The sequence below is a fragment of the Corvus hawaiiensis genome, chromosome 5 (genome assembly GCF_020740725.1).
Source record: "Corvus hawaiiensis isolate bCorHaw1 chromosome 5, bCorHaw1.pri.cur, whole genome shotgun sequence".
NCBI lineage: Eukaryota > Metazoa > Chordata > Aves > Passeriformes > Corvidae > Corvus > Corvus hawaiiensis.
This window is the reverse complement of record NC_063217.1, coordinates 60,107,898-60,123,503: the sequence shown is the minus strand read 5'-3', so window position 1 is coordinate 60,123,503 and position 15,606 is coordinate 60,107,898. Positions and strand designations below refer to the sequence as shown.

At 37.1% G+C, this 15,606-nt stretch overlaps 1 protein-coding gene across 1 annotated transcript in view; it reads left to right on the top strand.

Moving 5' to 3' along the window:
* Window positions 1–15,606, top strand: part of TTC29 (tetratricopeptide repeat domain 29) — a 116,276-nt gene that overhangs the window by 60,465 nt on the left and 40,205 nt on the right. The window contains exons 8-10 of the mRNA XM_048305332.1: window positions 3,482–3,573; window positions 9,063–9,186; window positions 12,184–12,421. Coding sequence (XP_048161289.1) covers window positions 3,482–3,573; window positions 9,063–9,186; window positions 12,184–12,421 — 454 coding nt within the window. The remainder of the gene's footprint in view (window positions 1–3,481; window positions 3,574–9,062; window positions 9,187–12,183; window positions 12,422–15,606) is intronic.

The following is a 15,606-nucleotide window of genomic DNA, read 5'->3' as shown; positions in this document are numbered from 1 at the left end:
TAGAAAGTTTGAGACAGTCGGTGTGCTCAGTCACATTGATCCAAAAACTAATCTGTGACCAGAATCAGTGTGGTTTTTATAATTGCTGTGTTGTTAAACTTAGGTTACATTTTTTATATAGATTATTAATATAAAAATATTATATATTTTTATATAGTACATTAATCTACTCTGTTCAACCTCATATACAACAATCTTTTCCCACTAGTTGCTAGTAGTATCAAACTGTCTTTGGAACAATACAGAAATTCTATAATGGAGTCTAGTATGATCAAGACAAATCTATTGCAACAGCTTCCTTCCTCAGAATTCTTTTTACAAAGTTAATTCTAAAATAAAAAACAAACAAAACAAAATGTAAAGGAAAAGAAAAAGACATTTTGCCCCTTCAGTAAGTCTAAATCTCTGGAAATTTTGTCTAACCTTTGAGAAGGAAATTTAGCTAAATTCCTATAATACCCGAACTCTCTGGTTTTAATGTACATTACCAGTATAGATTCTTACATATTCCCATTCAATATGTCTTTACACACTGTTGTATGTTTTTATTAACATTTCCTGAACATGAAGAAAATTACTAAGATGACATTTTCAAACACAATATTTGCTATAAAATACTGCAGCAGAAGAATCTTACCTTAATAAGATGGTTTTTCTTTTGTTGTCTGAATTTTTGCCATCCACTAAAACTGCACATTTGTGTAGGAGTTTTCAGCATTAATTATTAATTATTCCACCTCTTCCTTGGATGTCATTTTCCCCTGCACAGAATGGCCAAAATAGATATATATAAAATACCCATTTCTGGCTATGCTTCTGTCTAAAGGTGAACTTTCATTGGGAGCCTATAAATTTCATTTGATCCAAATGATATGTGTTGCCAATATTTATCCACTTCTCAGAGAGCTGGTAGATGACTGGCACAGCCCTGCCCACTCAATACTCTCTGCCACATATATGTCTTTTCCTATGTGGTATCCACAGGAAGCCAGTTAGATGGACTGGTTGTTCCTATCCCATAAAAATAAACAGGAATATTTGCACACCTATTTGTTGGTTTTAGGCTTTTTACAGATTCTGGCAGGTATCACTGTGTTGATTTGACTTGATTTTCCAGCATGCAAACTTTGTAATATTTTTTAAATAAATATGAAAAATGTGCTGTAATTGCAAGAGACTGGGTGAAATCCTATAATTCTTTCGTGTTTAACCATCATTTTAGCCTGCCCTATCTGTTTCTCTTCTTCTATCCTGAAATGGTCCTGAAATGTTTCTATCTTGAATGTTGAAGGTCAGGCATACACCATGGGAGAAGAGACCTTTCTTCACTTCTTTCACATAAATGGGTACTGGGCAGTTGTGGCATCCAGGGGCACTACACAGCTCCTTTCCATCAAGCTCTTGTGTCCCTTTCTGTGTCCCTACGTATTACCTGAAGCTGGAGGAGTCATTTGAAATGCAGACATAAAGAGTACATTTTCTATGCTAATTTATCATGATTTCCTCCCTTTCATGTAGATGATTTAATTAATGTTATTTCCTCGTTATTTAGAATGAAATATCTGATTTGTGTAGAGTAGTAGTAACCTGGGACCAAAATGAGCACTTTTCATTAATATGAATGAGTGGCTTTATTCATTTACTTCCTTCTTTCTTGCAGCTGTTGCAGTGACGCAGTGAACCAACTTTTTACTTCAGTTATGCTGTGTATGATTGTTCCTTGGACTTATCTCTATTTTTTAGGCTTTGTGATATCTTTAATAGAAAAATAAAATGTATAGTAGCCAAAGCCTTAGGTTCCTAAGTAACCTTTCTGTGCTAGACAGTAATGACTACAGGCCCTATGTCCAAGTTTAATATTGTAGAGGCCAGTGTAAAGTAGGAGTGATTTCAGTCCAGCACATAATATTTTTGACACCTCCTGACACTCTAAAAGCAGGTTTTCTAATATGGACACAATGATTACAACAAATGCTGTAGGTCTCCTGAGTTAAATGCAATACTAAGAATTACTTCTTGGACACCTGTCTGTGTTCCTGCTACCATCCTGGATTATTAGAAGGATGTACTGCAGGCATTGACAACATCGAGTATGTATTCACTTTAGGGAGAGTTCTGAACTGATGTGACAACTTCCTAACTGAGGTGCCTTTGTACTCTTTCTGTCACACCTAATGCATTGATAAATCAATTGGCAATGACCTGCAAGGATAGGATGTAACATTAGAACAGAGCTGATAAGAAAGTACTTGAAGGATGATGAATAGGGCAGTGCACATTAATAAATGCCATTTTTTGTGCATACAGCGTTTATGTAGCCAAAAATTACCATCCATGTCCGGGGTTACTGCTGCATGTAGTAAAACTCTTTCAAGAACCAGGACATCTGAGTGGTGGAAACAGCAATACAAATGGTGACACCCACAGCATTAGCACACACAGGTTGTCTTCTTCTGAACCATGCACTTTGCCAGGGACAGGGGATGCACTCTTAATAGAAAATGTCCAATCTTTTACCTCAGTATAAATAGGCATCCTGGGGCATGCAGGATACTGTCATATGTCCCTGGGCATCTCCCATCCCCCTTCAGAGCTGGTAAATGACATTCACTACTGCTTTCTTGGAAATGTGCAAAAAGGATTTCCATAGAGGGTCTTTGGAGATTTCCTGTTTTCTCATGTGTGTAATAGATTGGGTCAAGCAACAAAGAGGAGGGATGAAAGAATAAGATTTAATTTTATATGCACTCTCCTGTCATCGCCATTGAAAAAAAAAATGGATGAAAAGAGAAATTCTGCAATACAGGTGATGTCAGTGTTAAATTAAATTAAGATCATATGTTTTTATGCAGCAGCTGTAAGCCTTTAGTTATGGGAGGGTTCGTAATAGTAGAGTAGATTCCAAGCTAATGTTAACAAACTGCTTGTGTATGAATAATCAGAAAAATACCAGCATTATCTACAGGACTTTAGGACAACATAGATTAAATGTATAACCTGTAATTTATTCAATTTTGGGGCATCTGGGTTGTACTAAGATAAATTGTGACAGGTTAAAGAAAGAAAAATAATATTGAGTTGTACTTCAGCATATCATTCTAAAACACTATGAATGCAAAGGATACCATCTAAAGTTATTGATTATCAGAAACTCATAAAAGCACAGGCTCTTAAAATCTTTTAAATTATGGATAAGGAAATTTATACTGCAAATCAGGGAGTACCTCTTTGGTTTTTGCAAATTACCAAAATACAGAGATATAATTGCAAGTTACATCTTTTTGATTTGTAATTATTGTGTAGTTTCAAACAACTCTAAATAATTACCAAAGCCCTAGTCCCATTATGGCTCATTAGAGAACAGTTGTAGAAGTGGGAAAGCTTTAATTTTGTCTTCTGTGTGGACAGAGAGATTGGGAGAGGAATAAAAAGTGGAAATTCCTTTTGGGATATTTACCGGTTTTATCTTCCTGCTTCACAGATTTTGAAGACCTCTGTAGAAATCTTCACAAGCCTTTGTGATTCTGGTGGCCTGGGCAGAGCATATGCAGCTGTAGCCAAGATCCTGGCAAGGTAGGTTAGCACATCCTTGTCTGTCAGTGGAGATTCACTCAGCTGTGAAAGACTTAAATTGTTAGAGGTCTGTCGCTTCCCATTACTGACTGCTTAAATTTTAAGCAGTGCCCTTCTTGCAGTAAGTGACCCTTTCATTGGAAGTTATTTTAAACTGTTACACGTTTTTTAAAGTGTATAGTCCCAGTTTTTCTTTACCTGTAAACTATAATGTGTCCTTTTTCTTCCACATTTTGAGGGCTTTTTAAGTTGTTGGGGGTTTTTTTGTTTGTTTGTTTGAGAGGGGGACCTTACCTTACCGGAAAATAGAAATGCAGGCCTATTTTCCAGGTTTAAAAAAGAGAGAAAACCTGGAAGAATGTAGCAGGCTTCACTAGGTGTCTCAGTGTAATATTTTCTGAACGTTAAGCTTCCATTTATTACACTCACTTCTGTGGAGACATTTCTGGTTTGTGCATGTGTAACTAGGTACAAATTTGTTGCAAATATGATGTTTGTGTTTGATATTTTTGTTTCAGCATCTTCCTCCAGGTGAATTCGTTCAGATACAAATAATTTTGACATAAATTACTCTAATGAAATTATCATATGAGGTAGGGAAAAAAGAGATTAAAGTGAAGATTGCAGCTTATTCTTGATTTATCCTATGTTTGAAGACCTCAGTGCATATGATGCATGATAGAGCTTGGCAATTGTTTATGGAGAGGGACTTGTCACCAGGCTTATTTCAGTGTGCAGAGCAAATTCTCCTCTTTGAGTCAGATCCCTTGTCTCTTGGCCTTATCAGAGCACATAGGGATCAGCCACAACCACAGTCCTCTTCTGATGCATAATTCATGTCTACGTGTACTCTGAGCATCCTAAGTAAGGACGTGGGATAAGATATTTAAAAAGACACAGAACAGATGAAGAATACCAGGTCCCAATCTTAAAACTCTCTTAAGCCTAACCAAGAAAGATTTGGTAGCTAAAACACCAGCTGTTACAATGAGTGGTTCCGCAATGAGTAAAAAGTTTTCTGAGCTCTCAGTAGCATTCATGAGCTCCTTGTATTCACAAAAAGCAGAAGTCTGGGTAGAGGCTGGGTTAAGATAGTCAAGAGAACATCCCTGGTAAACCATGTATATTAATTTCCTTTCTGTGATTTAGGCATTCTGGAATGAGGGCACATATATTTATTTACTCAAAAGTTGCAGATTTTGAGATCTTTCTGAAGTCAATTTGCTAAACCCTTCATCTGAAAGACCATGCCAATGCAATTCTTTTCTTAAAAGCAGACCTAAGGAAGGAGTGGCTAGTGATTTTCTTCTGCATCAAATCTGTACTCCACACCTTCTGGGAGCAGTCTTCAGCTATCCAGGAATTCACAGTCCCACTGCTTTCCAGTTGTTGCAGTTTGAAAAAGAAGGAAAACAGTAGTGAGGAGCAGTGGGAGCAGATACTAAGAGCAGTAAAACTCCGCAGTTTAGTATTTAAGGCATTCTCATAGAAGGGGAACATTCTGATTGATTCAGGTGAAGGAGGAATTCAGTCTCATATACAGGATCAGGGATTTAATCTATTCAATGGTGAAGACCCCACCATAAACCCTTTCTTTGGAAAATGGCTGTTGCAGTACTTTTTATAAAAACCATCTGCTAGTTATGCCATGAGAGCATTTACCAAATTAAACACCTTACATATGTATCTGCTTTGAAGAGCTTTGGGTATGTGATAGGCATTTACTGGTCAACCCTGTAAAATATCATGATGGTTCTCAGCAACTTTCAGTTGTTTGAGAAACTTGTATGTAGAAAAGTCTGGACACCTATGAATCATAGAATGATAGAATCATAAAATCGTTTGGGTTGGAAGGGATATTTACATGTCAGCTAATCCACCCCCCTGCAGTGAGTAGGGACATCATCAACTGGGTCAGTTTACTTAAAGCCTCATCTTGGCTGGCCTTGAATGTTTCCAGGGATGGGGCATCCACCACCTCTGTGGGTACCTTGTTCCAGTGTTTTACCACTCTCATTGTAAAACATTTCTTCCGTACATCTCGTCTAAATCGACCCTCCTTCAGTTTAGAACCTTTGCCCCTTGTCCTGTTGCAGCAGGTCCTGCTCAACAATTTGTCCTTTATTATAAGCTCACTTCAGATACTGTAAGGTCTCCCTGGAGACTTTTTCAGGCTGAACAACCCCAGCTCTCTCAGCCTGTCTTCATAGGAGAGGTGCTCCAGTCCTCTGAGCATCTTAGTGGCCTCCTCTGCGCCCACTCCAACAGGTCCATATCCATCCTGTGCTGAGGATGCCAGAGCTGGACACAGAACATATTGGATAAATGCACCAATAATTACTGCTGGTGACAGAATCCCTGTATTCAGTTTGTTCTATTTTCCTTTACTTGTATTTTTACATGATTTAGGCTAGATTTGTGTAAATAATTTTAAATTTGAGGGGTAACATCTTCACATGAAGAAAACTTCTTCCCAAAAAAAAAGCATTACAACCATAATGTCTGTGAGAATTTGCACTGAATTCCTTGTGACAGGTTGGAGAAAGTGCCTGAGCCCTCCTGAATCGCTCAGAAGGGCTTTGGAATATTTTGTGAAATCTTTGCTGCAGATGTTTCCAGAGACCATGGGAAACTGAAAATCTTTATCATGTGCATTTAGGCATGTCATTTTCCAGGGGAAAGAATCTGACATAATAGCATCATGTTCTTGACTTATTCTGCCAGTGTCCACCATGGTAATGACTTCTTGTGGACACATGATTTATACATCCAATTCCATCACATGAGCAATCCTATAAAAGGTGCATATTTTCATAAAAGTCTAATAGGGGTAAAAATCTCATAGGGCATTTTAGCATGAAACTGGAAAATGAGTTGCTGTAGATGTGTAATCTCTTCTGCTGAAGTCATCATAACTGTTCTGTGGGATCATGAATGACTATATCTTTTGGAAATTGCATTTTATGCATTTAGGAAGGTGATGTCTAAGGAGATAGAAAGTATATGGCTGTATAAAATAACATGTAGATTTTTGAAGGAACTATAAAATATTAGCCCTTTGAGTAGGAAAGACCTGTTTATCATGTTACCAGGTCTTGTGCAGGATAAGGTGTTTCAGTAATCCTTCTAGCATACTTAAAATATCTCAAGCTGTAGTGCTTTTAAAAGTACTTCCTTTGAAAAGTTGTTAAACTGTACCAACCAATCGCTATCTGGCATAAGTGAAGTTCTAACAGTGAGAAATAACCTTTCTGATATGTATCAAATTGATTCCTGTTTTCCTCAAACAGGTTATATGTTGTAGCAATTTGCGTACTTTCTATATGTGGAGCATAGGTTTTGATATGAAAAATAAAAAATGGCCAAAAATACATCAAAACATTTCTATTAATTCATGAAATTAAGAAAACCTTTTTACATTTTCTCCTGTCACTGATTCCATTTGCTTTATTACTTTCAGCCTCTAGCCCACAAACTTGGTGGCACAATCAACAAACCCCTTAGTGGCTGTTTCATCTCTGCTCTATTTGATTTCTCCACTCTGAGTAAATGATTAAGTTTTCATGCATTGGTTCAACCAAAATCTATGTTCACTCAACCACATCCTTTATTGATTACTTCTACTGCAAACAGTAGGCCAAGTGTGATATACATAATTGGACAGTTGTCAGGGGATGTGGGTGTTAACAGTCCTGTTTTCCCAATTGGAAACTGGAATCACCTTGATACACAAATATTCTGCACTGTTTCATTCTCATTCCTTGGACCAAGGAGTCCTTTTCCTCAGAATATATGTTTTTAACTCTCAAAGGTCTGGTTGAATGGATTTAATGATTATACCATATTATATGCTCTTCAAGTTGCACCTGTGCACTGCATATAGAAAACTAGAAAAACTGGAATTAATATTTGTCTAACACTTTAACCTTGTCCTTTAACTTATATAAATCATATGCTGTATTTCTGTAGGGAAACATTTGATTTTCTTTTCTTAGGAAAAAAAATAGGTTAAAAAAATATGTATTTCTAATTCTAAAATTTAGAAGCCTTTTGACATTTGGCAAATATTTACAGTCCGGTATGTTTCATATTCTCATAGTAAAAAAATATTTACATTAGGAAAGTTTAGTAAATCCAAGTCTGCTAATTGACCACTAAGCTTTACAGTGGCATATACTTGAACATTTCAAGAATGTTAGTTTGCAGTGATTTAGCATCCTTTTGCAGCAATCTTGCCCTCTCATCACATACAGATAATCACTGCAATATTGTCAATTTGCAGCTAAGCTTTGCTGTGTTTCCTGTTTCATGGCAGGCTGTTATAATTACTCCAATAGCATAAAGCAGGGAAGTGTAGAGTTCTGCCAGATTTTGAAAGCACATATCCCTAATATATTTTGTAATAAAAACTGTAATGTAAGTAAATGCCAGGCCGTCATTTGTTGCAGGAATATAACTTGAAGGTGGCTTAAGATGGTGAGAAAATAAATCACAATACTTTATCACTTACAGAAACTCCTATTTCTGTGAAATCCTTAATTAAGACTGGATTTTCTGTCTTGCTTCGTGCCTTGACATTTAGCACGCTATGCTCCTACATTAGTGACTCAAGTTCATGGCTAATATTGAGGTCAGCTGGAGTAACACTCTGGCCTTAAAGGAAAAACGCGCATGGTACCTTATTCACAAGCAAGCTCAGATGTCTGTCTTATATCTTGCAGTCACGCTGCTGAGATCTTCTATTGTTAATATGACTGGCTTTATTAAAAAAAAAAAAAGGCAAATCTGCAAATTTTATTGTCAAAGTACATTAGCCAATTTTCAAGTTAGATGCAGCTGTGACCTCAGGTTGCTCTGAGTACTGGGATTTGGGGGTGGCACCTGCAATCCACAGTTTATAGGTTTGCCTGTGTGACCCTGGCCACCTTTGATCCACCCAGCCAAAGGGCAGTATTGTGTTCTAGGGAAAGGCTGTCCCCCCAAGAACTGAGATACAGCAGTTTTATGGAGCTGCTGCTGCACCACCAGACTCTAGAGCATGAAATGGCAGCTCTGAATGACAGAAAGCTTTACTGAAAAAACAGCCTTCATACCTCCTTCCCCTATTTTGTCAGGATGTGAGGTCCAGCTGAATTGAAAATATTATCAGCAGCTCAGTAGAAAAAAAATTTAAAAACGGAAGGTCTAAAACCCCTGTTAAATCATCCACCTGTATTTTCATTCTTGGCCTCTAAATATGGCACAATATTCTGAAAAAAATTTTGTTCTGTTTTGCCGAAAGGATCCAGTTTTGCCCTCAGACATTGTGTGTGGAGTAGTCTCATTGGGCTCAGCACAGGGAGTGCTAGAGGCCATTTGGAAATAAAATCCAGTCATGGATGAGTCACCACAAAGTAAAGTTACTTCAGAACAAGGGGGCAGATCCTCAGCATTTGAAGAAGCTGAATATTTGAGTAAATGTTTAATTTTGTCCCTGTCCTTTGCTTCAGTCAGGGAAAATCAGATGAAGCTGTGACATACTTGGGAGAGTTTATGAAGGATGCTGAGAGCACTCATCTTAGCCAAAGCCTGGTGGATGCAAACGTCTTACTTGGAAAAGTTCACAATGAAAGAGTAAGTACTGTTTGTAGTAATGATCTCAAACAACTTGCTTTACTTCTTGGTAAAGTCTGGTCTTGTGTATGAGATGACGCAGGAGGATTTGATCCCAGTGTTGCATCTTGTAGGAGTTACCAAAGGAGAAGTCACTGTGACTAAATGAAATGTTCCTTAATTTTCTGGGAAAGGGGGGAGATTCACATTATATTTAACACACAGAGCTTTGTTCTAAAATAGATGAATAACAACCTCCAAATTCATATCAGGACCAACTTTCCACGCTGTGAAAAATCTGCATCCAAATTACCATTAGGGCCATATATGCCCATAAAGAGTCATTGGTTAATGCAAATGAAATTTTATTGCACTATCCGTGAACATATACTGCATTGCATGCTAATGAGCTGTTTATAATCTTAGCTCCATTTCTTCTCTACACTCTCTCAGCCAAATTTATGAAATGGGTTCTAGCAGCAAGTAGTTTGTCAAAGGTCTGTTAGTAGTGGAAGGACTTTCTTTTCTGTCACCACTCTCACTGCAGTAGCACTTGGGTTTTGAAATCAAAAGGGTTAGAGACATTGCTGCAAAAGTGAAAGATTCTTGCTGAGTCCTTTAACACCTATTTTAAAGCTGAAATGCTACATGAAATTATTTAGATACAGTAAGTAATAAAAAGAATCTGTTCTGTATGCTGGATAATGTGGAACTTAGGAAAAACTTTCACTGTGAATAAAATAAAAATGGAAATACCCTATCTATCTTCTGCTGCCTATTTTTTTGTCATAAGTTCTGTGTGTAATGTATTGAACAGAGTACTTTCCCCTTTTCACTTACACTACCCCTAAGTGCCCTTTTATTTTTCTGGGTTCCTCTTACAGAGAACTCCCACTACCAAAATTGCTGTCCTGTTTGTCCTGGTTTTATTTCATAAGCAGTAGAAAACATTTTTATTCTCTAATCTCTAAATTAGCCTGAGAGTTTTCTGTTTACATGTGTTGTTAGCATAAATGCTGAATTTCCCATTGAAAACTAAGTTTTTGAGTCTTTGACAACTTGATGAAGTAACTGTAAAATGGATCTGAAACTTAGCAGAAAGCAGGGTGATATGACACTGTGCCAAATTATTCTTCTCCAAATCTGAAAAATAATTAATAAATTCTATTTAACTACTTCTGTATTTCATTCCTTCTGCCACCATTGCTAATAATCAATTCAATAGAACTGGTATTTTAAGAATTAATCTCTATTTGATTATTCTTTAAATTCTCTTTCTCAGTTCAGAATTTTCTGCCTTGAGCTGGGGCAGTGGTATAGAAGGGAAGAAGTGCAGTAACTTAATCTTATTAATTATATTAAATACTTAGTTTAAACATAAAAAATTCTTGATGTCTGCAATTCCCTATTTTCTATACCATTTTTTTCTGCAAGGTCAGCAGTGTTTACCAAAACTGAGTGTAAATTAACATTTCCTCTTTTGCATCACTGCTTGCTGGTGTCAGCTGTCATCACCAGTATTCTCTAAGTTAAGTCATTATTAGGGTCCTTTTATTCAACTCTGTACATCCCCCAGTGATAAAATTTGCAGTAGTACTGTCCATCAAATTAAAGATATCTTTATTTATATCCAGATCTATCCTTGGGGACCTTTAGTAAACCAGGGACATAACTCTTCCTGTTCTTCCAAATGCAAGTCACTTTGACCAAATTCACTTTTCTCTGTCCATACTGCTGCTGTATCTTTACAGTTCTCTCATCTCACTATTCCTCACCAGCACTGTCTTTCTTTAATTCTGTACACTCAGTTTGCTTTCTAGTCATGGTTGTTTTACCCAGATGTTTCTTGTTTCCTAAAATGCCTGGGTTTGTGTTATGTAGGAGTATTAGGTCTCATTTTCCCCAGTTTGTTAAGCAGGTTGCTTACTTAATATGTACACTCTGAAGTTAGCATGACACGCTCTGTCATTTCTCATTTCACTTTTTTCAAGTTTCTTAGTCTGATTTGCTGCATTCCTCTCACTAATTGCATCACTTAACCTGCTATAGTTCTCATGAGTATGGTAGGTAGGTGTTCCTGCTTTTTATTATATTACAGCTTATCATTCTTTATTCACTGTTGTGTCCTCATAGGCCTAATTCTGCTCTTCTGCTGTATTAAACAAAGCTGAAAGACTACTGGAATTTCTATTACTCTTTTTTTCCTTTTTTAATTATAAGAACATTTTAGCAGTTATAGGAATTTTCATCCTAAAAAGTGGTTTCAAGTGAAACAGGTACCAGTTGGAGTGTCTCCTCCCAGTCTCTATGCAGAAGGGAATTTCAATCTTACTAAATCAAGATGAGAGTGAAAGGATAAGACAGCTCTAAAAATGTTTTCAGTCAGGAAGTTTCTGCCATCAAGGCAGCAGAATTCCACACCAGTGGTAGGATAAAGAGATCAATGATTTGAGTTTTCTATTCAGCAACAGTTGGGTTACATTTCTCCTACTGTTTCTCTTTTTGTGATTAGGAGTACCCCTGGGTTTTGGTTATCCCTTTCTTCCCCCATAAATGAGTAAGTTTTAATTTCTGGGTTTTTCTGTGCTTTAAGTCTATCACTTCATTATCCTCTTTCTTTCCAGTTTTAGGATTTATTCTTTAGAATTTAGTACCCCCATAAATTAGGACCTTTCCTCCCACAGATATATTGAATGCCATGGAAGAATAGGAGTAATTTCTAATGGTCTGGCTGCAATCTTTATTAATAGTTAGCATTGATATACTTGGATTTGTGTGTTCAAAATTCTACAGAGATAACCAAAAAAACATTCAATTCCTGAGAAAAACATGAGCAGTGTTATCTGGATTTTAGAGGTTAGAAAACAGCAAGGGAAAGTGATTTGCTTAATGTCCTGCCATGAGTCATTCTGTGGGCTGCCACATCTCTGAGGCACCAGAGGAGCAGGCTCTAATGTCAAGGTAAAAGACAGGTGACTACAAATAGTTTTTAATTATTTTTTTTCTCTCCTTTACCAGGGGAACTATAATGAAGCTCTCGAATATTTCAGTCAGGCCTCTGAGGCAGCGAAAGCTTTAAGCAATTTGCCCTTGGTGGCTGAAGCAGAGAGTTACTGTGGCATCGCGAGGGCTCACCAGCTGATGGTGGCGTTTAACAGCCACGTAGCCGCGGCAGCAGCAGATCCCCGCAGCCTGCAGTGCCTGCTGGCATGGAAGCAGAGCAGAAGTGACGTGTGCGCTGACCCTCTCACAGGCGGTAAGGCAGTGCTTATGAAACACACCAGTGCTGGATTGTCCTCAACACTTAAGTCATTTTTCTTACAGAGTTTTATTAAATTATTTCCTGGGTTTAATCCTTGTACAGAATGGAGGTTAGGCTTACTCCTCAGTGCGCTTGTTTTAGAGGCTGAATTAAACAAGTTAAAATACAATGTAACAGGTAGAAATGGATGGTAGTAGTTGCTCTGGATGGTAACTTACATTTTTTCAGTGCTGCTTGCCAAAACATCACATTTACATGTTTTAGTCAAACTATAATTGTTTTAATCTTTAAAGAAAATAATAATAATCTTCATTTGCAGTACATTTTTCAAGTGCATCCAAAAATACAATCTCTTATACTAAAAGTGAGAAGCAATTTCTGCTTGACATAGTTCTGAATCCAGAAGAACACACTGCTTTATTTTTTGTATCCTTGTGCTTGGCGTTAGAGAGAAAGGGAAAAAATAAAGCCAAGTCTGGTTTCTTTACTATGTTTCCTTATCTCAGAAAGAGCAGAGGAGGACTTTGTGTGGAGTAGACCTCTTTCTTCATGGGTTAAATCTTCTTTGCTCTTTTTCTCTTGTACAATACATTGATACAAGACAAACTGAATTATGCATTATCTCCAAGTACTGATAGTAGTAAACTGCATTGTACTGAGGAAGGGGGAGGTATAAGTCTACTCTACCTTAAAACTTCCTCCTCTGCATTCCTGTGAAGAGTGTGAATCTGGAGTACAGTGGAAATAAACGAGAGCTGGGGCGGTCACAATATGGAGCTTCTGTTACCATGTTATTCCCTCAGTAATCCTACTCCTAAAGACAAAGAACTGCCTGGCTGCTGTTTTCTTGTGTATCTCACCCTTTCATAGAAGTGGAAAATTAAGTAAAACTTCAGTGGTGAATTTTGTATATAAAATAAGTGGCAATTGAAGATATTAGCAATTTAACAGGAGTCAGGATACAAGAGGCAACACTGGAGCTACTGAGAGTTATGGAACACGGGCATTCATTTGCAGGCTGAAGAGATAAATTAGATAGCATTCTGTTGAAAGTTCTAGTGATGGTAGCACTTTTTCAATGGCTGTATTTGTGATTTGTGTCTCAATAAGTGAACATTTAGCAAACTAAGAGATTTTGTTGACTGTCCGAGTTATTTGGATGCATGTCTCCTGTCTAGACCTGTAGTGCAAATGCCGAGAATTCCAACAGAGATGGTCAAAAAAAGAATCCATAAAGAATTTTATATCTGTTTATATCTGTAGCTGATACAAATAGGAGGCAAACAAAAATCAACAATGGCAACAGCAAAAAAACCACAGGAACCTCAAAGACATGGAATGAACTTTGTATCTCCAATATGAATTTGAGCTCTTGCACCTTAAGGGGTTTCTGTTATATATCGCTTTTTCCAGTCAGTTGTGAAACTCATTTATATCCTGAAATTATATGTGCCCCTTTAAGCTCGAGATTCCTGCTCCTCTTTAACTGTACTTCAGGGATAAACAGACTATGATTAGAAAAGCCCTTTATGTCCTGGCAAGTGTGGTACCACAAACAAGTTTTGCCTGCTGAGATTCTCTTCCTTCTGTATTTCTGCCTAGTTTACCCTCTGTTGCTTCCAGTATTGCAGTTTTCATTTCAGTTCCAGTTCACTCCAGGAACCCTGTGGCTACTGCATATTTAGCAGCTCTTCCAGTTCAATATCATTCTTCTCATTAGTGCTCCAAGCTTACTCTCATGATACCCAGATTACATCCAGGAAAACATAGTGTCACACTGTCAGCACAATCTGTAACATTCCTCATGTTTCGTGTGCCAAATCTCTCGTTAGTACTGGCATTACATTTTTAATATCTTTGTCTGGCAAAACATGACCTGGCACCAGTTCAAGATTAGGATTTGCTGGCTTTGAGTTTCAGGTACAGCCTTTTTTCTACCTTCCAGTAGAATGTCTGTGCATCCTGTGATGAACTCATCACTTAGGAAATTCCTGCTGTGATAATAGAGCAGTATTTCTAGCTCTTTCAAACAGCTCAGTGTTGATAATCTACTAGATTTTTCTCAGTCTTTTTGAGGATAGAACAGAGAAAGACAAGATACAATGGTAGTTCTTAATCCACAGGGAAATTTAATGGAAGGGAGAAGAAAGGTAGTAAGTTTTTATTTATAACTGTTCTGACTGAAAAATTTTTCTGTGTCAAAAAAATAAGAGTAGTTTCTGTAGTCTTAGGCAAAAGAAATACTTAAGCTAGTGGGGAAACAATTACATTTAAATTCAAGTACTGCCATATTACCTTATGTCTTTCAACCAAGACTTATTTTCTGAATCAATCATTTCAATAACCGGCCAGGAAGAACCATTAATTACTCAATTTACCTCAACATTTATTAATAAAATAGACATTTTGACCAGAGTTGTCATGGACAAAAGGGATGGGATTGTCAGAAAACAATGTTTAAAAATGCAAAGGAGAATGTGTTTCTATCTGCTGCCTTTGACTCAGTCACCTGACTTCACTTACAAGAGAGTTATATCATAGTGAGATGCCACTGCAACAACAAATATGTTTTTATTGTTCTTTTTATGTTTAGTAAAATGTATAAAAAACATTATCAGCAGAATCAGTAGGCAAAGGATTGTGACTCCACATAAAATCCTAAAAAGGAGCCCACAGCCTAACACTGTCTGATGAGAAAACATTTCACAGGTCTTTCAATAAATAATCACCTGACTTGCTGCCTTCTAGAGGAAAGAAGAATAATTAAAGGCACTGAAGGCAGGAAATTTTTGAATCAGATTTTGCATGTTGATGACATGAAATGCTGACCAGAAATTGTTTTCTGTGAGTCTGGCAACTCTCAGTCCAGGTTTTTGTGTCTGGCAGGGCTGTGCCTCAGCAAGAGCCCTTGAATGCTTGAAATCATCTGAACAGTTTTAAGAGTAGACTTAAAAGACAATGTTTTCCTCATCCTACAAAGTCTTCAGTTGTTTTCTTGAGAAATAGTATGTGCTACATACTAGTGTGACCACAATTTAGGTTTACTTTTCTTGAATTTGGAGAACTTGACAAAATTGACGCATTTTACCATAGGTTTCCTGTGTTTATTTTGTTGGAGTTTTTTATGATACCTTTAAATACTGCATATTGTCATCAATTGTGAAGTCTTATGATCAATG